The 27,493-nt window shown below is 35.3% G+C and overlaps 1 protein-coding gene and 1 pseudogene across 3 annotated transcripts; both read right to left on the bottom strand.

The window, feature by feature from the left end:
• Positions 1–1,402: 1,402 nt before the first annotated feature.
• On the bottom strand, positions 1,403–7,719 carry LOC148587362 (putative disease resistance protein RGA1). 2 transcript variants are annotated; one of them, XM_088514021.1, is made up of 9 exons: positions 4,121–7,719; positions 3,850–3,968; positions 3,635–3,721; positions 2,958–3,334; positions 2,678–2,874; positions 2,465–2,562; positions 2,106–2,200; positions 1,961–2,006; positions 1,403–1,858 (listed from the first exon to the last, which is right to left on the bottom strand). In XM_088514021.1, the coding sequence occupies exons 1-2, from the start codon at positions 7,641–7,643 to the stop codon at positions 3,964–3,966; spliced, it is 3,528 nt and encodes a 1,175-aa protein (XP_088370147.1). In that variant the 5' UTR covers positions 7,644–7,719; the 3' UTR covers positions 1,403–1,858; positions 1,961–2,006; positions 2,106–2,200; positions 2,465–2,562; positions 2,678–2,874; positions 2,958–3,334; positions 3,635–3,721; positions 3,850–3,963. The 2 variants fall into 2 exon arrangements, with proteins under 2 accessions (XP_088370147.1, XP_088370148.1); XM_088514022.1 differs by lacking the exon at positions 1,961–2,006.
• Positions 7,720–11,748: 4,029 nt separating this feature from the next.
• Positions 11,749–19,690, bottom strand: LOC132178383 (putative disease resistance protein RGA1; annotated as a pseudogene). Its single transcript, XR_015911548.1, has 11 exons — positions 16,172–19,690; positions 15,946–16,058; positions 15,736–15,825; positions 14,898–15,225; positions 14,532–14,594; positions 13,549–13,666; positions 13,238–13,349; positions 13,058–13,145; positions 12,386–12,474; positions 12,225–12,284; positions 11,749–12,122 (listed from the first exon to the last, which is right to left on the bottom strand). The product of XR_015911548.1 is annotated as a putative disease resistance protein RGA1 (transcript).
• Between the last annotated feature and the right edge of the window lie 7,803 nt (positions 19,691–27,493).

A 27,493-nucleotide genomic window follows, 5' to 3' on the forward strand; every position in this document is an offset into this window, starting at 1 on the left:
TTTAAAAAATTAATTAGATAAATCAGAGTATATGATTTTGGTCTATGATCTTCAAAATAATTAATATTTAAGGGAAAAGATCAAAATACCCTTGTGTGATTTGTGGTTTTATAATTTCACTCTTTGGATTTCTAATTTTGTTAATTAAATTTTTGAATAATTGTTCTTATAGATTGGATATGGAAATTTTCTTTTATCCTTAAGAAATTAAAAAACCAGAAAAAGACCCTTTGGCCAATGAGTAATTATATTCATCGTCCCAATCACCCCCTCTCCCCAAAGCTTATGTAGTGTGGTTTTCAATCTAAAAAATTAATTTTCATGCATTAAATACTATAACTGACAACACCATATAAGCTTTGAAGGGACGGGGATTAATGTGATTGATGTATATCATTACTCTTGGCCCATGGGCCATGGGCAAGGAGGTTTTTTGCATATTTGTTTGTTTGGTTGGTTTTTTATATTGCAAATTTGAAGTCCTAAACCTTTTACCTCATAATTTCCTTGAAGCAAATTTCATGATATTGACTCATTTACGGTTAGTACCACTACATAGTACATTCTAGGTGTAGAGGTTATGTGGAGAAAGGGGATAGAAATCGCAGTTTCAGCGATTTGTTGATGAGATTCGGACAATCTGCACATTGGGATGAATTTTTGCAGAGATGAAAATAAATCTTTCAAGAAAATCTGCTCTTTGTGAAATTTGAATTACTCAAAATGTATATCAAGTATAGACTTCTCTTTAGTTCACCTCATGATTATTATATCAAATAATAGTACAGGATAATAAATGGATATAGTTATGGGTGAAAATACGGTTACGGCTAACGGTTATTGGCTAAAACTGCTAATCATAACCGCCTTTGCTAACCGCCTAAGCGGTTAACCATCTAGCGGTTAACCGGCAGTTAGCGCTTAGTAATTATAATAACCGTTAACCGCTTTTTCAAAGAACAAATTTATAAAATTTTAATTTTTGTTTTTTTTTTTGTTTAAAAAAAAACAAAACAAAACAATGTCGTATCTATAGTAATACGATAATATTATATTACATACGACATCATTTCTAGATTTCTATATATAAAGGCGGTTAATGGTTAACGGTTTTGAAAAAACCTAAAACCGCTAACTGTAACCGCTTTCAAAGCGATTAATGATTAGCAGTTAGTCATTTTCACTCCTAGATATAGCAAAGGTGCAAAACAAGCAAGAATTATGAACTCAATTTTAAGAAGATATCTTCAACGTATTTAGGAATACTACATACCCGAAAACTTAGAAAATGGCAAAAACAAAAAAAAATCAAATTGTAAATTCAGGTCTCAATGAATTTGGAATGACTAAAATCTTAACAAGCAATTGTTGTGAGTCCTCATAGAAAAAAGTATGCAGTAAATATCATTTTGTATCACAATAACTGTTGTTACAGTGCACAATAATGATGAATAATACTGAAACGAAAAAAGCGAGTAAGAAAAAATTGAGCCAAATTTACGTGGTTCGGCAATGTGCCTACATCCACAGGAGAGTGCGGCTATATTTCAATATCCAATGATTTAGGATTACAACATAACATACTTATAAGAAAACCCTAATTGTATGGACGTATTTTAGAAAATCCCAAAATACCCCATACCGTACCTTAATTACACCCACAACCTTACTCTCTATGCTTGAGAGAATATAAGTCACTTGTTCCAACAATCACCCTTATATCACTAGCATATGATTTCTCCTCCCCCCCCCCATCCTCTATTGGTTGACAATCCTGATTTCCATAAAGCAGCCATCTGCAAGATCATTGACGTAGTGCTAGGATGATCAATCAAATACTGCTTGTCTTCTCGTACATCTGCAACAGATCATATCCAAGCTTACATGGCTAAATTTAAATCGGCTTGTATTTGTTCAATATTAAGATTGATATATTTTAACTAGTAAAATTAATCCATACCAAGTTTGTTTCCTACAAACACTATTGGCACAGTTGGGGGGATTCACTGAAAGCCAAGAAATAGGTGTCAAACTGATACTGGAGGATCACCCATTAATTAACCAAAGAAACTAGGAACAAATGTAATTGGGTTATGATGAAAAACCTTATTGGAGATATTTTCATAGCTGATGAGAGAGAAGGTCAACAAAAAATATTTGCACCTCTGTAACTCAAAGCCCTCAGCCTGTTATAATCCTCCTGTATTCACCAACTTCATTAAGTACATACTACATAGGGAATTACATAATTTTATTCTCTATGAAAACTAAATATGTAAAGGGTGTGCCTGTGTCTGTGTGGTTGAAAAAAAACAAACACCTAAAAAAAAAAAACTAATTCAAGTTGCTGATGCTTAATTTTTACCAATTTTTTAGCCTAAAATATAAATTTCTATATATGTACAAGCTCTCTCAGATAGAATTATAGCAGCAAACTGATTTCACCCATGAAGCAATTGCTTACCAGCAGTGTCCCATAGTCCAAGGTTAACTGTGCTACCATCAACCAACCACGACATTAGCAGTAAAGTTGTCGAACACAGCGGGCAATGGGCATATATCCTATAAGAATTTGAAGAAAGAAAACAAATATCATAATGTAATTACTAGAATAGTTAAACTGTGAGTTTATTCTTAATCGTACATATTAAAGCTGGATTTGTATGAAAAAGTATACCGAGGGAAATGAATTGCTGGTATAAGATATGAGCATGCAAGTCTTTTTAACAGCTCCACCACCAACTGTGATGAGTCGTGTTGTGCGTCGTTTCCTTCACAGCAGTTTCAAAAGCCTGTTTGCGTCACCAGGCTATAGCTGTCAACTAAATATCTATTCCATGTATGATTACTGCATGCTTGGACATATACAGCAATCTTGAAAGAATTTACATGTTATTTTAGAGGTGGAAATCTAGAAACAAACAAAAAATACAGTTCTTTAATAAACATCCAATTACCTTAATTTCCCACTATGACAAAAATGCATGTCCCTTTGAAATTGTTGAGGTTGCCATTTCACAGTTCCAACATATGATACAGCAGACACTTGTCATCTTATTTGGAAAGCAAATTACCATGGCACTTTATTAACAGAGGCAATTACTCTTGTGTCTGTTGGGATGGAGGAAGTGAGATGTTTTATCCAAAACCTTTTTCTTATAAACTTCATGTTAACCTCGACCCACGTAGTGACAACCCTAATGAGTGCTCTTTCATCTGCTCCTCGTTTGTTAATTGCCAGAAGAAGAACATTCTCAAAATACTTCTCAGAAAGAGTCAAGCACTTAACTGTGGCCCTTAGTATTGCAAGAAACTCAGGGTCAGTCTTCAGATCCTGCATATAAGACCAAAAAAACCAAAAAGAAAAAGAAAAAGAAGAGAATGAAGTGAAATGTAGCCTTTCTAGAAGATGAAATTCCCAGCCTTAGAGACCATGGATAATATAAGTTGCACAAAGTCTAAAATATGCCACCACAAAGTTTCTTCATTAGCTCCCAAGAAAATGACATCACTCTGTTTTGATTCAACAAGCCCCTGAATTCCCATGAGAGACCCAAACAATTGCAAGCCAAAGTGGCATGCTATAACTCAATTAACAGCAAGATGCGAGGTAAAAATGAGAACAATTGCACACCTTGTTGATGTCATTTCAGAATTCATTTTTATAGTGATTCAGAGTAGCATTGATCTGCGCTTTGCTCCTTGTAAGAGGTACCAAAAGCTAAGAGGAACGAAACATATAAGCATATAAACATATAATGATATAAGCATAGAGCTCAAAAATGATAAAATGCAAAACTGAAAAGAAACCCTCCAAATGAGACATCTACCAAAGTGAAAATCACCCACCTATATCTGTAGATGAAAAACAGATTGTGCTGTTAGGACCTCCAACAGAGCCAAAAATAAACCACCTGGAAAATGGGAAGCCCTTGAATTTGTTGTATGCCATAAGCATCTACGTCAACCTATCGTTTTAAACCAAGACGATCAACATATAGAAGTTAGAAGCAAAATGAGAGTATAATGTTTAGGAACAATTTCCACTTAATTAGTTGAATTACTGGTAAGAGATATCAGGTGAAATTGGAGCGTAAACTAAAAATGATGAGTAATATACCTGAATCAGTCGAAGCTGCATGGGTGATTAAATTTTCTTCTTGCTGAGGCAGATACTGTAAGTCTATCTCTGGAATGTGAGCGATCTTGGGCCAATCCTCACCTGTGTGTCTCTTGCATCTTTGCAATAGGATGGGACAATCCACAATTGTTAGCTTCTGCAAAGACGTTAGCCTACGCATTCCTTCGGGGAGTGATGCCAATCTGGAGCATCCACGAATTTGAAGCACTTGAAGTGATTTGCAGTTGTGGATCCACTCTGGTATAGCCGTCAAGCTTTCACAATCTGAAATCATGAGTTTTTGTAGAGAGATAGCATGTTGAAGTCCCAAGGGGAGAGACACCAATTTTGGAAGTCTTGAGAAGCAAAGGGAGAGGAGGCTCGTAAGGCCCTGCCATTGCATCCCATCCTCATCGTTGGCTAGCTCAAGGTCAGGACAATCCTCAAGATATAGGTATTGAAGGGCAGTGAGATGTTGTATACATAGGGAGAGAGACTTTAATATCTGGCAACCATATATCGTCAAAGACTCGAGAGAAGAGAGATTTTGCAGTGGCAAAGTTTCTAGATCGGTAATGAAACTAAATTTTATATTCTTCAATTTTGAGAGAGGAGTAAATGGAGAGGAGTCTGTTGCTGTTGACGTTGGGCTTTGCGGTGCTGCCATATTCATCATCATTGTCTGTTGCAGTGGCTTTGAGCTAGCTTTTGTTAGGACCAACTCTTCTTCAAGATGTGGAAACATTGGCATGGAAGTCAACATAGGACAAGATTCGATCACTAATTTTGAAAGACGAGGAAAGCAAGGGAATAAATGATGCTCCCTCATTTCAACGGAATTATGACTATCCCTATTTACCTCCACGGAAGAATCCCTCCTCCTCCACCACCCCTTGAGATTAGGGCATTCAGCGAGCCAGATATACTTGAGGGATGGAAAAAATGGTGTTGGTGCCGTTGAAGAAGAAGACAACTCATTGCTATCACCATCGTCTGATATGTACTCAATAGCCTCCAAATCCATAAGAGAAAGCTCCTTAAGGAAAGGCAGTTGACTCATTAATGATGGTAGATATTGGATTTTCATACAAGACACTAATCGAAATGTAACAAGATTTTTGAGCAACAAAATCCAACTCGGAAGCTTTGAACCCCGATAGTATTTTAAGAAAAGATTTTTCAAATTTGGGTGTGGTTGGAAGCCTTTCAATGACGCTTCATCCTCAACAACATCTGAATTCTCGACATCTCCTTCAGCACTCCACCATATATGCAAAGTATGAAGATGTTGTTTCTCATTTAAACTTGCAGCCTTACATTCTGACGCAACACCCTTCTCATGTCCCAGATTTCTAATCTCTAGCGCTCCTCTCAGCATATTTAATCTGTTTAGTTCTTGTAAACCACTGCTACCACTATGTCTGGAATGAGAATCCGAGTGGACAAAAAATGTGGATAACGTCTGAAGATTAGTCAGTTGTCCCAATCCAAGTGGCATATAAGACAAACTGCATCCATTTATCTCAAGATGCCTAAGGTTGACTAATTTTGTAATGTCTCTTGGCAATTCTTTTAGTGACCTACAATGGGAGAGTCTTAGTGTTTGCAAATTTTGCAAACTGGTTATAGAATCAGGCAGCTTCTTCATCTTTGTGTTTTCAGAAAGATCGAGATATCTTAAATGCTTCAACTTCCCAATAGAGCTTAAATTTTGAAACCTATCAAGAGGCAGCTCAAGTCTAAAATCATAATACTTATTCAAATCCAACACGCGTAAGAACTTGGAACTTGAAAAAGTTGCATCAGAATCAATATTATCCTCAAAGTACTGTCCAAAGCAAAGAAATGTTCGCACCCTACTTGCTTTACACAATAAAGTTGGAACTCCACGTGAAATATTTATACCATAAGCAACTGATACATGACGAGCTTTCTCATCAATGTTTCTCTTCTTATCAGCTAATGTGGTGATCAACGATCCTGCCACTGATTTGGCAAGATCATGCATGAGATCGTGCATTTTGCATTCAATTACATTACCAAACTCATCCGTTTCAGCTTCTTGAAAGAATGATCTCCATAATAAATCCATAAAATACTCATTACCAACATCTTCCAAGAATCGGTTTTCATCTGATAAGACAAACCCTTGTGCTATCCAAAGCTTAATGAGTGTTGATTTTTGAATCTTGTAATCCTTTGGAAACAAACTACAATACGCAAAGCAGTGCTTCAAGTGTGAACGAAGATGATCATAACTCAGCTTTAGAGTTGGTAAAATGTCATTTTCTTTCTGAGATATTTTTGAGAGTTCATTGTCCTTCAAAGACAACCACTCTATTTCAGGATTTTTTTGGGAGCGCAATAAACCTCCGATTGTCCTTATGGCTAGAGGGACACCTAAACACTTTTGTAGGATCTCCCTTCCAAGTGAGACGATTCTTGAACTCTCTGGCTCTTGTCCATTCTCAAACGCCTCCTCCTTAAATAAAGACCATGATGCGTCTTCGTCTAAACCTCTTAAGAAATATGATTGAACTGTCCCAATAATCCTTCCAACGCTTTTAGAGTGGATGGTATTTGCCACGACTTCATTGCGGGTAGTCACTAATATTCTACTGCCTCTTGCACCACCCATCAGCACATCTATCAAGCTAGACCATTTTGCACGGTCCTCATTCCACACATCATCCAACACGAGGAAGTATTTCTTGCCTTCGATTTCTTTTGAAAGATGGTATACCAATGTATCCATTTCACCGGCTTTTGGTTTCTTCTTTGTTGCAGATTCTAAGATTTTTGAAACAATATTTTTAACATCGAAGATATCAGAGACACATACCCACATTTTGAGGTCAAAGTGTTTTTGGATTTGCTCATCATTGAATACAAGTTGAGCGAGTGTAGTCTTTCCCAATCCACCAATGCCAACAATTGGAAGGACTAAAACATTCTCTTCAACGTTGGAGTCCATCAGAAGGTGTATAACAGCCTTCTTATCATCCTCTCGACCAATAACTGTTTCCGCACGTACCAAAGAATGAGTGTTATCCCTCTCCCTGTTCCCAACTCGTGTCTCTTCAACCTGGCGTACCTCCAAATGGAATCTCTGCCTCTCGGCGTTGATCGCAGCTAACCTTTGTGTCATGGCTTTAATCTTGTGGGCTATTTTACGACGAAAGGCAAGTTGGTTTGATTCGGAAAAGAAAATGCGTACCTTTTTGGCCTTCTTATCACGGGTCATTATTTCTCTTTGCAGAGCTTCAGTTGAAACCTCATCCAGCAAGTCATCAGCATCATACATGGCATCTTCTAGCTTTCCAAGCCAATCTTTGACAGCATGGTTCCCTGCAGCATGTTTCTCCTCTGCGTCCAGAAGCACAGCTTTGATAGTTGAAACGGTGCTCATGAGGCTTTCAACCTCATCTTTGACACCCCATAGCAGTCCGATCTCTTTGGCAGCCAGTGAGCCCAGAGTCCCAATGATTCCCTCGGCAACAACGGAGAGAAGCAGTTCCGCCATTTCCTGATAGTGAGTGAAAGAATGCTCAAACTCTTGAACAAGCAGTTGATCGAAGGGTAGAATGAAGAAATGGTTTTACAAGATATGTTTTGACAAGATATCGACAAGAAATAAGACTGGTTAAGAAATAAGATATGTTTTAACAAGATATTTCTGTAATGCCGTAGATGAGATAGGCCACATTCAATGAGCATAATTAATTGATTGACCACGACACACCACCTACTCACCCACAATACCATTTCAAACCAGACGGCTAGTTAATGGCATTTCGAAGAAGGAAAGAAAATTGTTGACGTCAACAAGACGAAGGAGAGGTCACTTTTTCTCTGTAGATGTGAGAATGGAGAATTTGAAGGGAGTTTGTGTAGCGGAAGATTAACGTGAGTTGTTTGTTCTTTTATTATTTTTAAGTGAAGAGAGTCACGTGTTATATTTTTTTGCCTTGGATTTCTGTAGAGAAATCTAAGCTCTCAGAGCATCCAATCTTTTTTCAGCTGAATAGTTGCTAATTAATTAATATGAGAATGGGTGACGTACAGTGTCAATTTATGTTAAAGTGGGGTTAGGTTTTGAATAAGAATACCCATCCCCATTATTAATCAACGCATCTTTTCTTCTTTTTCGATTTTCTTCTTTCTTTTCCGATTTTCTTCACCTGCTCCCACTTATCCCTTTCTTTTCCTTTGTTTTTCTTCTCTTTCTTCCTTTCTCTCCCTTCTTATATCTGCCAAATTGCAGGGCCGGCTGAATGCCTTAGCAAATTAGGCAATTGCTTAAGACCCCGAATTAAATAAGGCTCCAAATCGTAACAGTATAATTAAGTTTTCTTTATAAAATACAAAATTAAGGTCCTAATTATGACAAAAGGTAAATTAGAGTTTAACCTATTGTAATTTATAATTATTGGAGCAATTGTCTTAGATTATCAATTAATGAAATGTGTAAATTAGGATTAAGAGTAATAAATAGGGTTTAACCTATTGGGATATAAGAATGAGAAAGTGTGAAAATACCTGCAATCCACTTTAAGTATGAAAATATTTACTAAGATATGATGTTGATTTTCGATAATATAATTTTTGTTGCTTTATTAATTATCTGCTTGATACAACTATTTATAGAATATTGCATATTGTGTCTAAATAAATTAATATGGCTGAGAGGATAGCCATCAACAAAGCTGGTGATTGCAGCGGGGGGAGTAGCTATGGCGAGCCAGCGGATTGGCAAGTTGTTGCTATCAGGTCCAAAGACCCTAATAAATAACAAGCTGAGAGCAGCTGGGGTACCAGGATACCAGTATAAAACCATTAAACATTATATGTTGGCAGTGTCGGCTCCATAATCCGCTAACCGAGTTTTGGCTCTAAACGAGTGGAGTGAAAAGAAAATAAATTAGACTTTACTCAAACTAAACAGTTACTACTTTGGATCTGCATACGACTCATATCATTACTCTTTGTGCTTATTATAATAAACCAGCAATCCTCATTTATATTATTGAATCAATTGACTCACTTGTTTGCGTTTTGTGGTTGTGGTAATTCCATGATCACATAGTCTTTGTAGTCCTTGCAGAATTGGTCGATCAAGGTAATTCTGTGATCATGCTTAGAGGTTCATTCTTGAGATGTACAAAGATCTTAAACTGGCACGGTTTTGTCTAGAGTTCAGACAGTCAGGTAGATTTGTATCAATGCCTTGGTCGACAATATTTTGAGTATTTTGCATAATCAATATTTTTTGGTATTTTATCTTTCTGTCCTGGTGCCTTCTTCAACTCCTGGAAACATTTCATTACTTGAGCAAATTGTTCATTCTACTTCCACTCGCTACGATTAAGTCTTGCATTCATCTCATCATGAATGATTTTTTAATGTTGCTCACGAGCTAACAAATCAGTCTGCAACTGTTTAAACTCCTGCCTGAATTGTGTCAAATCAGAACCTTGCCCCATAGATCTAGTATTCATGAAAAGAAAACAAATGGCTCTCATACCACTTGTAACATGAAAGTTACTAAAGAATAGAATGTAGAATAGAAAATGAAAGAGAAAGAGAGAAAATGAGAGACTTTGGGAATGAAATGGGAACTACTTTTTATTGAATCAATTGTCCAATTCAAGATGGCTAGTCTCCTACAATGCTTTTGCACTTCTCAAAAGATACTTCCTCCTTGCACTTAACTAGCCTTATATAGGCTTAACAATTAAGGCAATTTGGTTACAATCTGTTTACAAGTAACCAATACAACTAACTGTAATAACTTCCATCAACTAACTATAACAACTTCCATTATACACATGCAGCAATGCTTCCTAACATAATTAATTGCCATGCTTCCTTTCCTCCAACTACTCATCTCTTCTATAGCTCCTGTGACACACTCTCATTTTTTCACATTCATTTTCACATTTTATACCTTTTAAAACTATCATTGAATTTAGAATGAATCTTTAATACAATAGTGGTTTTAAAAGCCACCTAAGGTGTTATAATAATAATAGAAAAAACAAGAAATAAAAATTGTTCCTAAAGTGAGTTACATATCGGTTTCTTTAAGAAATTATTTGCCACCACTATAATTGATATGCAAAGGGTTACTACAAATATTTATTCAAGATACAATAGAACCTAGAAATCTTTTGTAGTTTAGTTGCGTTTTGCACAAACAAAACTAAACCCGAACACCCAGATTTTTTATTTTAGCAAGAGATAGAGACTCAAATTTGAAGGACCAAAGGTGTTTGAAATAAAACAAAAGAATTGAAATTTTTTCTATATTTAGTAACTGGAATGCAATAGTCTATTAATAGTACTCTTAAAATAGCCAGCATTAATCATGTTTGTTCACCAACGGTCATATAACTTTGAGACCGTTAGATTAAATAATTATCGTCCTAAATTGAATGGTCATATGATCAAATCACTTCGAGGCTTCGAGCTCTGATGCTTCGTGCCAAATGCGTCATCAACGTTGCACAAAAGCACTACTTGAGCCTATTGCAACACACTTTGCATATACCCAAGCGTTGCTTTAAAGCAAATGCTTGAAGTATGTCAAGCATTTTAAATGCCAACTCTGATTTCTTTGCTGCCAGCTCATTTTCCCAGTCGCCTCAAAATTCTGCTTTGCAAATTGCAATTCAAATGAAAATTGCAAGACTACTTATAAATATAAAGAATGAAAATTGTTCCACAAGGGACAATGCATATATTAGGAAACACTATAACAAGCACAGATAAAGACTTGACCCAAAATGAGATGAATCATATTATCACTCACAAGAAATAACAACACTGATAAAACAAGATGCCAACATTGATAGCTAAGGGTATTTTCTTTCTCTTATGAATAACAGTCTAAGACTAATAATCTTTGCTCCACTCCCTCTAACCCTTTTTATATTCAATTAGAAAAAAACCAAAAACAAAATCTTTGCTACATAAATTTTGAGGTATATTCATTGTAACATTTTGAAAATAAAAAATCATATTTAACTTCTAAGTTTTCATTTAATTTGAATTTAGTCATTGAGTTTTCATTTTTCAATAATACAGTTCTTTTAAGTTTTGCTCAAGTTTAAAATAGGTCTATTTATCACTTCACCATTAAAGTTAACTGTTTGTCCTATACTACAAATAAATCAAACTATTATATAAAACCATCAACGAGAAGGCACGGGAGGCAGGGAATTCTACTGTACGAGTTTCAGAGGTCGAAGGTGCGGATAGAAAAGCAAAGAGGAGAGTTGCAGAGCATGGGGATTTTATTTTTTATTTATTTTTTATTTTTCTCTAAAACATGTATATCCCCAGAGAAATAGCTAATTCCTCTCATTTTTAGAGATAGATAAATTTATTAGATCCAAGCATTTGAATGATGCTTTAGAGGATGAGTTTGCTCAAGAAGTTGCAATTCTAAGGTGAATAGTATGTAATTCGTTTTTTACTTTAATTAATTTATTAAATTCAAATCTAATTGTTTTGCTGTTCATGGCATGAGTTTACAATCTATAGAGAATGTTAGAATACTTGAATTTATAGGTCTTCACTTGTAGCAAACAACAAACTCCAAATTGCAAAGATCTACAAAATTTGCAGAGATGAAAATAAATCTTTCAAGAAAATTTGCTCATTGTGAAATTTGAATTACACAAAATGTATATCAAGTATAGACTCCTCTTCGACTCAACTCATGATAATGAATATAGCAAAAGTGCAAAGCAAACATGAATTATGAACAAGTCAAAGTTTAGATCTTCGACGTTTTCAGGAATACAACATACTCAAAAACTTAGAAAATGATAAATAAATAAATAAATCAAACTGAAAATTCTGGTCGCAATGAATTTGAAATGACTAAAATCTGGACAGGTAACTACTGTGAGTCCTCATTTCCATACAGTAGCCAACTGCAAGATCATTGATGTAGCACCAAGATGACCAATCAAATACCACTTGTCTTCTTGTACATCTGCAGCAGATCATATCCAAACTTACATGGTTAAATTTAAATCGGCTTTTATTGGTTAAATATCAATATTAATATATTTCAAGTGGTCAAATTAATCCATACCAAGTTTGGTTCCTATTAGCACTATTGGCACAGTTGGGGGGATTCACTAGAACTTCCAGTCTGAAAGCCAAGAAATAGACGAATCAGACTGATACTGGAGAATTACCCATAAATTAAGCAAACAGATTAAGAACAAATGTGATTGGATTTTGATGAAAAACCTTGTTGGAGATATTTCCATAGCTGGCTTTGCTGATAAGAGAGAAGGCCAACAAGAAAACATCTGGTTATAATCCTCCTAAGTCCTATCCTGTATTCACCAACTTTGTTAAGTACATCGGGAATTACATAATTTCTTTCTCCATGAAAACTAAACATGTAAAGGGATTGTGGTTGAAAAAAAAAAAAAAAATCTAATACAGATTGCTAATGCCTAAATTTTACCAATTTATCAGTCTATAATTAGCACTACAGTTGTTGAACACAGTGGGCGCACAATCCTATAAGAATTTGAAGTAAAACATATCATAATATAATTGTTGAGGTGGTAATCTAGAAAGAAACAAAAAAGACGATTTTTTATAAACATCCAATTAGCTTAGTTCTCCACTATATGACAAAAATGCTACAAGAAATCAATTGAGTAATCACATATTTCCCTGCAAAAACAGCGAATTAATCAGTCTAATATCAACCACTCATGTTCTTAATACATGAACTAAAGGCCTTTATAACCAACTCATTCTCTTCCATGTTTGGACTTCACAAAAAGGGAAAGTTAAAGAAAATAAAAACTTCACAAACAGATTTTTGACATCCAAGACAAATGAAGCTATTCTGCTTAACCCAATTTACTAATATAAATTTAATTACATAAGGAATGAGATACTTACACAATGGTTTGCTTGTTGCTGCATAATTGTAGAACCAGCTTTCTTTGAAGAAAGATTTACTCTTGCATGTTCAGCATTTGATTCCCATCTAGCTTCCACATCAAGAATCAAAAAAGTTCAGATGCTAACAATATATACCTGACATGGAAGAGAATAATCTAAGGAGAACAGGGATTGTACTTGATGAATCTTGATGAATCTCATTTTTCAACTCCATTTCGTTTCCTTCACCCTCCTAACAAAGCTTCGTCTCTTTGTTCTCTACCTCCATTAGTACAGAAGTTCCAAGAACCTGTTTGCATCACCAGGTTATAGCTGTCGACTTCATATCTACTCCAACATATATATCAACTAAATGACAACATACGAACTAAATGATTGCTGCATGCTTGGGACATACAAGATGGTCTTGAAAGAATTTACATGTTCTTTTAGAGATGGGAATCTAGAAAGAAACCAAAAATACAGTTCTTTAATGAATATCCAATTACCTTAATTTTCCACTATGACAAAAATGCAAGTCCCCTTGAAATTGTTGAGGTGGCCATTTCAGAGTTCCAACATGTGACACTGCGGGCTCTTGTCATCTTATTTGGAAAGTGAATTTACCTGGCGCCAGTTAGGATAAACACAAGAGTAAATCGTTTAAGTGTGTTAACTCCAACTATTATATGTTTAAGGGGAAAGTCCACATAACTCCCTCAAATTACCATCCAATTGACAATGTCCCTCCAAACTTTTAATTGTGACAATTTTTCTCCAAACTACCAAAAATTGTCAATGTTCTCCAAAATGACGAAACTACCCTTAGTAAAATAAAAACAAAAAATACTAAAACTTCTAGAAAAAACCTATAACTAAAAAAAAAAAAAAATCCATTGTCTAAGAAATTTTTTCTTAAAATTATGTCTTTTTTTTTTTTTTTTTGTTATAAAAAATATTTTTTATTGCTTTTTAAAATAAAACTTTCGGTTTTAAAAAAAAAAAAAAAAAAACTAACAATTTTCGTTTAAGAAAATAAAAGTTTTCGTTTCTAAAACAATTTTTTTTTTTTTAATGTTTCTTTCTGTTTAGAGAAAAAATTGTTTTAAAAAAAATCGTTTTTTTTTTAAAAAAAATTTTAAAAAAAATTTCGTTTAAAAAATATTTTTTTAAAAAAAAAAACTCTTTATTTTTAAATTAAAATTTTTCGTTTTTTAAAAAAATTCAAAAATTATTATTTTTATTTATTTTTTGAATTTATAGGGGTATTTTTGTCTTATTGAGAAATACATAGGGGCATTTTTAGCCTTAAGGAGGACATTGACAATGTTTTGGTAGTTTGGGGGGGACATTGTCACAATTGAAAGTTTGTGGGATACATTGTTAATTGGGTGGTAGTTTGAGGGGGTATGTGGACTTTACTCTTTGTTTAATTTGGCGAATCACTTCAAAGATGAATGCAATAGCAGGATTATGTAGTTAAAGCCCTTACCAAATGCCACCTTTAAACGTTTTAGTCTTAAGAGCCATCTCAATTGAGTAATCACATATTTTCCTGCAAAAACAGCTAATTAATCAGTCTAATATCAACTACTCATGTTTTTATTACATGAACTAATTAAAGGCCTTTATCACCAATTCATTCTCTTCCATGTTTGGATTTCACACAAAAGGGAAAGCTAAAGAAAATAAGAACTTCACAAACTTGCTGAAATGATCAATTCACATGTCTAGTAGTTCTTCATTATTAAAATTATTGCAGTTGGAAAAGCATAAGATGAAAATAATTGAGAATTTGTTTTACAAGCATAATGAGAAAAATTAACACAATATTGATTCACAATATTTAAAAGTGAACCTATGCTTCACAAGGAATCATATCCAAGAACTAGCTAGGTTCTCCTTGATTTATGGTTCATTCCTTGATTTAGGCTGCTTTTGTACATGGCATTTCCTCTCTGAGTACTCTGTAGAAGTTTCAGTTATAAATCAGAACTCTACACACTATTTTGGTAAGTTAACCAAATCAGTGCTTCTCAAATTTTTTCATTGAGTCCTTTCCAAACCAATTAATGATATGCATGCGACAAGTTAATTCTTACCATTCAATTGCCAAATTTGACCCTCCCAAGAAAATGACATCACTCTGTTTTGATTCAAGAAGCCCCTGAATTCTCATGAGAAACCTAAACCATTCAAAGCCAAAGTGCCATGCAACAACTCAATTAACAGCACGATGTAAGGTAAAAATGAGAACAGAAATATAGGATATCCTTCAGAGCTCAATTGCATGCCTTCTCTGAAATCTTCTCGTGGAGTATTTTAGCCTCTAACTAAGATAATCTTAAATGGACTTTTTGATAAAAGAAAATGCCCAAAAATTTCAAATTTCATATTAAGAAGTACATAACAGAAGCAACTTATTAATACAATCATTGCACAAATCCCCCATAATTCTCGTACCCCATTCTGCTTTCATATGCATTTCCCTCTAAAATTCAGAAACTCAAGAGAATAAAAGAAACAATAGCTCAAAAATTATAATGCAAATAAAAAACTAAGCTAATTAACCAAAAATAGGCATTGATATTTAGAATGGAATTATTCAAGAGCCAAATATTTTAATTGAATATTTGTAGATAAAGTGACATGTGGATCTTCAATTATGTAACAAATAATTGAACCAAAATGAATACCAGTGCAGCAAGGCTGTTCTCCGAGTGTTGTTTACAGTTTGGATCTTCCGTAAAATATTTGCTCGAGTTCATCAAGTGCTAGTTTTCACTCTGTTAAAACAATGAGAAATAAAGCAGTAAAGCACCAAGAATTCATCACCTCATCAACTCTGTTTCCACAAAACTATGTATCCATAGAAGTGAAGAAATGAAATAAAAATAATAATTTACCAACTATTTCTCCTAAAATGTGAAGAATCACGTATGCAGTGCCCTATATTTTTTTAACAACCTTCCAATCCCCTGTTTCGCCTATGCTTCAATTTGTTATACCGCTTCTGCATCTGAAAATTAACGACCAAGAAATATTGAGAGATAAAAATAAAGAAAACGAAGGTGTAGAAGGTGGGCACTTTAATTTCTATAAAGCATTCAAATAAAATGAAGAGTAATATACCTGAATCAGTCGAAAGTACATGGGTGATCAAATTTTCTTCTTGCTGAGGTGGATACTGTAAGTCTAACTCTGGAATGTGAGCGATCTTGGGCCAATCCTCACCTGTGTGTCTCTTGCATCTTTGCAATAGGATGGGACAATCTACAATTGTTAGCTTCTGCAAAGACGTTAGCCTACGCATTCCTTCGGGGAGTGATGCCAATCTGGAGCATCCACAAATTTCAAGCACTTGAAGTGATTCGCAGTTGTGGATCCACTCTGGTATAGCCGTCAAGCTTTCACAATTTGAAATCTTGAGCTTCTGTAGAGTGGTAGCATGTTGCAGCCCCGAGGGGAGAGACGCCAATTTTGGAAGACTTGAGAAGCAAAGGGAGAGGAGGCCTTGCCATTGCATCCCATCCTCACTGTTGGCTAGCTCAAGATTAGGACAATCCCCAAGATAAAGGTCTTGAAGGGAAATGAGATGTTGTATACCTAGGGAGAGAGACTTTAATCTATGGCAATCAGATATCGTCAAAGACTCAAGAGAAGTGAGATTTTGCAGTGACAAAGTTTCTAGATCGGGAATGAAAGTCAATTTTATATTCTTCAATTTTGAAAGAGGTGTGAATGAAGAGGAGTATGTTGCTGTTGACGTTGGGCTTTGCGGTGTTTCATCATCATTGTCTGTTGCAGTGGCTTTGAGCTAGCTTTGTAAAGGAACAACTCTTCTTCAAGATGTGGAAACATTGGCATGGAAGTCAACATAGGGCAATTCCTGGCTTTTAATTCTGAAAGACGAGGAAAAGAAGGGAGTAAACGATGCTCCGTTATTTCAACGGAATTATCACTATCACTAATTACCTCCACAGCAGAATCCCTCCTCCTCCTCCACCCCTTGAGATTAGGGCATTTAGAGAGCCGGATATACTTGAGGGATGGGAAAAATGGTGTTGGTGCCATTGAAGAAGAATAGAACTCATTGCTATCACCGTCGTCTGATATGTACTCAATAGCCTCCAATTCTATAAGAGAAAGCTTCTTGAGGGAAGGCAGTTGACTCAATGGTGGCAGATATTGGCATCTATTACACCTAGTTAATTGAAATATAACAAGATTTTTGAGTAACAAAATCCAACTCGGAAGCTTTGAACCACGATAGCATTTTAAGAATAGATTTTTCAAATTTGGGTGTGGTTGGAAGCCTTTCAATGACGCTTCATCCTCAGCAACATCTGAATCATTGACACGTCCTTTAGCACTCCACCGTATACGCAAAGTATGAAGATGTTGTTTCTTATTTAGACTTGCAGCCTTACATTCTGATGCAACACCTTTCTCATGTCCTAGATTTACAATCTTTAGCTCTCCTCTCAGCTTATTTAATCCCTTTAGTTCTTGTAAACCACTGTTACCACTATGTCTGGAAAGAGAATCCGAATAGACAAAAAATGTGGATAATGTCTGAAGATTAGTTAGTTGCCCCAATCCAAGTGGCATATAAGTTAAACCACATCCATCTATCTCAAGATGCCTAAGGTTGACTAATTTTTTAATATCTCTCGGCAATTCTTTTAGTGACAAACAATAGGAGAGTCTTAGTGTTTGCAAATTTTGCAAACTGGTTATAGAATCAGGCAACTTCTCCAGATTTCTGTTTTCAGAAAGATCGAGATATCTTAAATGCTTCAACTTCCTGATAAAGCTTAAATTTTGAAACCTATCAAGAGGCTGCTCAAGACTAAAATCATAAAACTTTTTCAAATCCAACACGCGTAAGAACTTGGAACTTGAAAAAGTTGCATCACAATCAATATTATCCTCAAAGTATTGTCCAAAGCAAAGAAATGTTCGCATCCTACTTGCTTTACACAATAATGTTGAAACTCCACGTGAAATATTTATATTGTAAGCAACTGATACATGACGAGTTTTCTCACCAATGTTTCTCTTCTTATCATCTAATGTGGTGATCAACGTTCCTGCCACTGATATGGCAAGATCATGCATGAGGTCATGCATTTTGCATTCAATTACGTTACCAAACTCATCCATCTTAGCTTCCTGAAAGAATGATCTCAAAAGTAAATCCATAAAATATTCATTACCAACATCTTCCATTTTAGCTTCTTGATCATCACATGACTTGACAAACCCTTGCGCTATCCAAAGTTTAATCAGAGTTGATTTTTCAATCTCGTAATCCTTTGGAAACAAACTACAATATGCAAAGCAGTGCTTCAAATGTGAAGGAAGATGATTATAACTTAGCTTCAAAGTTGGTAAGATGCCATTTTCTTTTGGATATATTTTTTAGAGTTCATTATTCTTAAAAGACAACCACTCTGTTTCAGGATTTTTGGAGCCTAGTAAACTTCCGATTGTCCTTATGGCTAGAGGGACACCTAAACACTTTTGTAGGATCTCCCTCCCAAGTGCTACGATGCTCGAATTCTCCAGCTCTTGTCCATTCTTAAATGCCTTCTGCTTAAATAAAGACCATGACGCTTCTTCGTCTAAACCCCTTAAGGAATATGATTCAACTGTCCCAATAATCCTTGCAACGCTTTCCTGGCGGATGGTCCTTGCAACGATTTCATTGCGGGTAGTCACCAATATTCTACTGCCTCTTGTACCACCCATCAGCACTTTTTTCAAGCGACACCATTTTTCATCATCCTCATTCCACACATCATCCAACACGAGAAAGTATTTCTTACCATCGATTTCTTTTTTAAGATAACCTATCAATGTATCCATTTCAACGGTTTCTGGTTTCTTCTTTGTTGCAGATTCTAAGATTTTTTCAACAATATTTTTAACATCAAAGGTATCAGACACACACACCCACATTCTAAGCTCAAAATGCTTTTGGATTTTGTCATCGTTAAAAATGAGTTGAGCGAATGTGGTTTTTCCTAATCCACCAATGCCAACAATCGGAAGGATTGAAACATTCTCTTCAACGTTGGAGTTCATCAGACGGTGTACAACTGCATTCTTATCATCCTCTCGCCCAATAACTTCTTCCGCAAGTACAAAAGAATGAGTGTTATCCCTCACCCTGTTCCCAACTTGTGTCTCTATAGGGCGCACCTCCAAGTTGAATCTCTGCCTCTCGATGTCGATGGCAGCTAACCTCAGTCTCATGCCCTTAATCTTGTGGGCCATTTTATGACGAAAGGCAAACTGGTTTGATTCGGAAAAAAAAATGCGTACCTTTTTGGCCTTCTTATCACGGGTCATTATATCTCTTCGTAGAGCTTCAGTTGAAACCTCATCTAACAAGTCATCAGCATCGTACATGGCATCTTCTAGCCTTTCAAGCCAACGTGTGACAGCACGGTCTCCATCAGCCTGTTTGTCCTCCGCATCCAGAAGCACATCTTTGATTGTTGAAACGGTGTTGGTGAGGCTTTGAAGCTCATCTTTGACACCCCATAGCAGTCCGATCTCTTTGGCAGCCAGTGAGCCCAAAGTCCCAATGATTCGCTCGGCAACAACGGAGAGAAGCAGTTCCGCCATTTCCTGATGGTGAGTGAAAGAATGCTCAAACTCTTGAAGAAGCAGCTGAAGGGTAGAATGAAGAAATGGTTTGACAAGATATCGACAGGGGAGGTAAAACCAGAAATAAGATATGTTAAACAGTTTTTTTTTTTTTTTTTTTTTTTTTATGCCGTAGATGAGATAGGCCACATATTACGCATAATTAATTGATTTTTATTAGGCCTATAACGATAAGAACAATTTTGGACCGTCGTTTAAACTATTGGAAAGGCAAATCCATGATATTTTATTATTTTCGTTGAGAGGGGTGCGAGATCTCCACTATCTCTGCCAGATTTGATGCAAACAAATAACAGCTATGAAAACAAATAACAAATTTAATTCCACCGTCCAATCCTCGATTGTTAATCGTGGGAAACCTTGTTAATCATATTACAAGTGGTGCATACCTTCCACCGTCCTATCCTCCGTTGTTAACATCCACAAGGAACAAACTGCAGCAGGCCTAGAAAGCCCCTTGCAGTTCCAAGATAGAATTTTCATGATAGCTTGGGTGACATTTCATTGTCCCCTGAATCAGAGAATGTGCTGTGGGAAGGTAGAGCAACAGATGAGACCTGCTTGCCCTTGCGAGCTGCTTTGAAGAAATGGCAAGTTGATTGGTTAAGAGGGGGGCTAGGCAGAGTGGAGATGGAGTCATACTAGTATGAGGTGTCCATATCATCAGAATCCAATAGAGTAGGGTGAGAGGATCCTGGGCCTTTTTTGAGATTGTTCAAGTGGCCTTAAAAGTCTTCTTGGAAAAGATAATTAAAGAACACAAAGAAGAGAAATCTTTGTTAGTTTTTTTATGCATAGATTCGATTGAATGTGGCCACGGCCAACTCCACAGTCTACACCACGTGATTAAACCTTGTTAAATGTGCGAGTGCCTTCAACCCTCCATTGTTAATCGTGGGAGTAGACATAAAAGTCTTATTTCTTTTGAAAAGACGAATTGTTTGTAATTAAAAAACACAAAGAATTGTTTGTAATTGCTCACAAGTTCACACCGTCCAATATGGATAGGTCTAAGTCCAACATGGATAGGATCGGTCTTAGTTCTAATGTCTTTATGATACTTGTAAACACACATTGTCAAAGGATAAAAAAAAGACCAAAGGCATAAGAAAACATTTGGATTTCAAAGCAAGAAGCCAAGTCTTAAGCAATGAAGAACTCAAGGTTGAAGAATCTCTCTAATAAAAGTTAGGATATCTTGTAAAGCTCTTTAATATTTAAACTATTGAAGCTCTTTACCCTAGAACAACATTGGCCCCAATAAAACAATGGGCTGCTCCTCTCCATTTCTTTTGAATATTATATTAAAGCTTTTTTTTTTCTTTTTCTTTTTTTTTTCTTTTTAATATATATTTTAAAAAGTGACTATAATTGGTAAGGTGTTGACGTAACACATTAACGGATTTTATAAATTTTTCTAATGATGGAGGCCAATATAATTGCCCTTGTCCTGCATCACAATGAGATACTGACAACAGAGTATGCATTAGCATTTGCAGTCAAATGGTAATGGCTAATAATAACAAGCTACAAATTACAAAGATCTGCAAATTTTGAATTACACAAAATATACACCTTTAAAGAAAACCCACTCACTATGAAATTTGAATTACACAAAATATACATCGAGGATAGACACCTCCTCAATTCACCTCATGATTATATTATGTAACAAAAAGTGCTTGTATTAGGAAATTAGCAAAAAGTGCAAACCAAAAAAATATATAAATAAAAATAAAAATACTACTACATTACTTCACCCATTGACATGCCCAATGCTGGAAAGAAACCATAAAATATACGCTTAAGTAACGGGTGAAAGATTAGTCAAAGATAATAACTAAAATAATAGACAAGACCTAATATCATTAAGGGCCTATTTGGGATGCGTTTGAGGAGCCTAAAAGTACGTTCAACACTTAAAAAGTTCGTTTGAAGAAAAAAGTACTCGTTTCGTAAAAAAATTAAAAGAGCGTTTAACGGTAAAAAAAACCTAAAAATGACCAAAACGTACTTTTGGCAAAAGTTTAAAAATAAAGTTTTTATCAAAAAACACTTTTTGACTTAAAAACTTTATTTGTCAAACGCAATTCCAAACAAACTCTAAGTCAATATAATGATAGTTATCACATTCTACAAACATACTCCTTTAATTTGAACTCATTTGTGACCTATGGTGTCAACATAACTTGGGGGCTGTTTGTTAAACTCCTTCTCATCCCCTTAATACTATTTTTTTTTTTTTTTTTCTAAAAAATCAACATCGAAACATTTTCACAGTTTTAGTTTTTATTTCACATTATTCACTTTTTATATCACATTATTTACTTTTTACTATTATTTTTAAAAAAATTACTACAAAACAAAACTTTTTCATTTTTTTATACCACTTTTTCACTTTTTTGTACTAAAAATTTTGACTCTTTTGTTTTTTTTTTTTTTTTGTTCCACATCAATTCACTTTAACTACGGTGTCTATGGAAAAAAAGGTTTAACAAACATACCCTTGGTTTTGGTATAGGAAGAAAAAGTATTTCATCATTCGGTTATTAATAACGTACAGTAGGTGTTATATTGGGATAGCCAAAATAACAAAAGAGTTATTTTTATTAGCTTTAATTATAACAAAAATTACTAAAAAAAACACAAAATTTTTTTTTCATCCGCCTAAGTTACTTTGGCTTAAAAATTGGCTAGTTACTGCGTACTGTGACTAGCAAATTTGTTGAGTAATTTAGCTCAACAATATTAAATTAATTTAATAAAAAAAATCAATTTGATTCTTTATCTTTTTCGAAAATAGTTAAAAAATATTTGTAATGAAATAGTGAGAGTAGAATAACTAAAATGCTGAGTGTAGCTAGTGGTATTTTTGTGATAACTGCAGGTCTCTCGAGTCTTGGGTAAAAAGTAAGTCACGTAATCTAATCGGGTATTAGAAGCATAAAATATAAGGTATAGAATTAGAAAGCTAGAAATATTTTACCATCACTTCCAATTACTGGTTGAATAACTTTGTTGCCTCTACCAACAGCTAGCAAGGATACCAGCCTGTAGGAAATGAACAAATTTATATCAGACACAATAGCAATAACGGATTGGAGGCTCGAGCAAGTCAACCTAAATTCGACATGCTAGCCCGTTTTGCCAATCTTTACCACTGATCATGGTCTTTTTGATGGCAAAGTTGGAGGTACAATCTTTTCTGTCCCACAAATTTATATGACAGATAAATAAGAGACAACAAATGAGATAGATATAACAATAAATTAATGCATCTACAAGAGTAAAGATAATAGATTAGATTAAGTACATGAACATGTATATGAATAAATAGTATATATATATATCAAAATCCAAACTTGAATTCTTCTCCTTGCATGTGTTTATCCTCCAAAGTTTCTTCTATACATAATTTGTGTAGTACTACACTTCTGGGTTATCGCAAAAACATAAAGTAGCAAATGGGCATGTGATATATATGCTACATTTTAATGTATGGTTATCTGCACATATTTTATGCAATAAAAGCTTTGCTTCCAACTCTGGACGTTTACAAAACAGTGGGCTTACAAAATCCTTTAGCTAGCCCATCCAACCAACTCTCTGGGGGGAAATGACTAGCTAGATGATCTTTGAGTCAGAATTCGAATAATTTTTACCACGTTGACAAGCATCACATACTGAGTTTCTTTCATGGCAGACTGCTTTACGGCCTTGCTTTAAGCCCTTTGTAACCGAGATTTCACAGAATAAGAACTTGAGTTACTCAAGGCTAGTTTTTTTTTTTTTTTTTTTTTTTTTTGAGTTGTTATTTTTGTTAGAATATATGGAAAATATATAATATTTTTCGTATATTCCATAATTATGCTCATATCAAATATTTTCTATTTATGGGTTGATTGTAATCATATATTGAGATTGTAATCAAATCAAGGGGATTTGATTACCAAACTTGTATTTAGACATTACCCTATAAATAGGGACATTTATATTGTAGACAAATCAAGTTAATGAGCACAATGTAGGGGTATTCCGTGTGGTAGACGTAGGTGTCTAACACCGAACCACCCGTAAGTTCTTTGTGTTTATTTTCTATATTGCTTCCGCTTATATTCTCCCATATTTATTATTTCAACATGGTATCAGAGCTATTGGCTTATGCTAGTCTATCTAATGGTCCTGTGAATTATATATTTTTTCTTCAATTTATTGTCTATTTCCAAAAAAAAAAAAAAAAAACAGATTTGCAGCACACACGGCTGCTTCCCATGTCTACACACACCATTCAGGAACGGGACGGGCACAATGACTAGGTCTCTCTTGCGTGCGCTTCTACCCCAACACGCTCCAGCCCACCATCATCATTCACCGGCCAGTCACTGTGTTGAGTGGCTTGCCGATCTTGTTCCTCCAGCTTCCGTCTTCGGGCAAATCTAGCCACCGCAACCAGCCACTCCGGGAGCAGCCCTAGCCTTTTCAATGGTTCCGTTCCATCTCTCTCCACAATAGACCATAGTCATCCTCTTCGGCGTCAACTTCTCCACCGTCTTCGTCTCCCTCAGATTTCATCTCCGTTCATGTGCCTTCTCCGGTTGTCAAAGCCCACCACCGGCGCGAGCAGCGTTTCCGTATGCCTCCGACTTCAAACAGCGTGTTCTAGCGTCCTACGAGATTGATGTACGTGGTAGGAGGCTAGGAGATGCGTTTGCTGGAAATTTGGGTAAGAAATTCAAGGAGTATGTTTGGTTACAGGTGTGAGTTATCTTACTTGAGTGCAAAGCTATTCCTATTCTAGTATAGGAATATGATATCTTAGTTTAGTTGTTATACCTGGAGTTGTTTGGTTACGGGAATAAGGTGATCCTTATCCCAACTTATATAGTACGAAAAAAAAAAAAAAAAATGCTGCATGTGGCGTGGAGTGAGGAAAGAGAAAAGAAAGAAAAGAAAAGGGAGAAAAGAGATGGCGTCAGCCAACAGGAAGAAGAAATAGTCCAAGTGGACCACATCACGCGCCCCACGCGCCGGTCAGATTCGGTATGCCGATTTCAGAACCGCCCAAGTGGGCTCATTTTCTTTCTATTTTTGGCCCAAGTCGGCCCTTTTTATTTTTGGCTCATAGTCAGCCCTGGCCCGTTGTCGACCCTTTTTTAAGTTTGGCTCATTGTCAGCCTTGGCCCGTTGTCGGCCCCTTTCGAAGTTTGGCTCGTTGTCAGCCATGGCCCGTTGTCAGCCCATTTTGAAGTTTGACTCCTTGTTAGTCCTAGCCCGTTGTCGGCCCATTTTGAAGTTTGGCCTGTTGTCAGGCCTTTAGAATCTGCATTCACCAACCACCTACCGCCGTCTCTGGCCGCCCGCTAGCCTCTATCTCCTCCGGTAGTCGCCACCATCTACGGCTTGTTCTCGGCCTCTGCCATCGCCATCATCATTATTTTGGATCTAAAACTCAAGGTTCAAGAATATTCCACCTTGAGTTTGAGGGGGGATGTTAGAGTATATGGAAAATATATAATATTTTCCATAATTATGCTGATATCAAATATTCTCTATTTATGGGTTGATTGTAATCATATATTGAGATTGTAATCAAATCAAGGAGATTTGTTTACCAAACTTGTATTTAGACATTATCCTATAAATAGGGACCTTTGTATTGTAGACAAATCAAGTTAATGAGCACAATGTAGCCCTTAGGGGTATTTCTAGTGATGGATGTAGGTGTCTAACACCGAACCACCCGTAAGTTTTTTGTGTTTATTCTCTCTCTTGCTTCCGCTATTATTCCCACATTATCATTATTTTAACATGGTATCAAAGCTATTTAATAATTTTTATTTTATTAAGTGTATTTTCGAAATTGGAAAGCACGAGTAATGTAACATGTTGTAAGTGCATTTGTGAATGTAGAGTCTCACATTAAGAAAATATAAAAGAAAAAAGTAATTAATATACCTAAGTGAACCTTAGCCCATTAGCTTAAGCTTTTGGGCGAGAGCTGTGTTCAACTATGTATATTAATGTACTCTGAGTAAAAACTTTATAACTACTTTATCTCCTAACAAGTGGTATTAAAGCCATGGTTAGTTTCCTGGGATGGGTGTACGGAAACACTCTTTGGAATGTAAAGAGACTCACAAGTGAGGGAAAGTTTGGTCAATGTGAAGAAACTCACAACTCACAAGTGAGGGGGAGTGATTGTGGTATTTTTGTGACCAAAAACATCAATTATAAAAATAATCACTCGCAATAGGACGAATCTTTGTAGGATACGGCTATAGAGAGGGTGTCGAACCTCAAGAACTGCAAGGGTTTTATTATCAAAATTCGAAAGATTAAAATTAACTTAATTAAAAAGAGAATTAATTTGATTTTCTTTAAAAGTAAAGTGCATGAAAATAAAAGAGATTTAAAATAAGAGAGAGAGAGTGTAGGGTATTGAATTCACCTCTATCCGTACAACAATGGCTAATCATAATTAATCCCATAAATTCATTATATGCATGTTATAAATAAACAAGAAATTACCTTATTAAAAAATAAGTATAATCTATCTTTGATTGGCACAGATCGTTCACCTAACCACTAAGATGCGATACTACCCATCTTCCCTAGGTATAAATTATCAAATTCGTTAACAAGATACATAAAATCAATGAATAAGTGTAACCCATCTTCGGTTGGCACGGACTGTCAACCTAAATTACACTAAACTAAGGTGTAGTACAACCCATCTTCCCTAGGCATGGCCTATCAAATCCTATTGATCATATATCAATTAAACTCATTGTATAACCATCATCCTTATAATCACAGAAAACAATAATGATTTGATTTCAATAAAAGTAAAATACTTTCTAAGACAAGATAAGAATTTCACAAATATTGATTTTGGAATTTAAGAACAATTTCATTTAATAATGAAGAACATAATCAAAAGGTAGCAATTCTTATAATTATGCAATCAACATGCATAAATTGAAAATCTGAAATTAAATACAATCAAACCATTATGCTTGGATAGGGTTACATCAACACCCCACGAAGGGGTTTAGCCATTCATGATCTTCTAAGCTCCAAAGACAATTTTTTGATTTCTAGCACTAGGAAGTGGTGTGTTCTTTTTCTCAATGCTTGGAGGCCTATTTATAGGGCTTAGGAGAGTCATACAAGCCCTAGTAATCCTAGAAATTTCCGAGATTTAAGTCCAAGTCCAATTAGGATAAAGAAAACCTAAGTCTAAATCAGAATAGGATTCGCCCAAAATTGCATTCCTATCTTTCGGGGCGATTTTGGCATTGCGACGCTCCGAATTAGGAAAATGCTATTTCACAATGATTTGTAGAAATTTGACTTATATTTCCAATGCCGCTTAAATCACCTCAATCGGATATTTTAGCTGAAAGTTATGGCCAAAATACCGAGACATATGCATAATCCAAATTTGAATCCAATCCGATTTTAACTCCAATTTGAGAAATTTCGAATTAATCATTTTCTTTATTTGATTAAACTTAACCACAACATATAGGTCCTCTGTTATGATTGGCTAAGCTTAATCATCTCAAAGTGTGCTTTTAAGCCCAAAATCAATGGAATTAATTGCCTCTTTATTTATAACTTGAAAACACAAAAACAAAACAAAATCAAACAAATAACAACGCTAAGGAATTAACATATGCAAATTAAGGGGCTTGAATGTGTAATATTTGGCGCTTATCACACCCCCAAACTTACATATTGCTAGTCCCTTAACAATACAAAACAAAAAATAAA

The sequence above is a fragment of the Corylus avellana genome, chromosome 2, assembly GCF_965113065.1.
Source record: "Corylus avellana chromosome 2, dhCorAvel1.hap1.2, whole genome shotgun sequence".
NCBI classification, from domain to species: domain Eukaryota; kingdom Viridiplantae; phylum Streptophyta; class Magnoliopsida; order Fagales; family Betulaceae; genus Corylus; species Corylus avellana.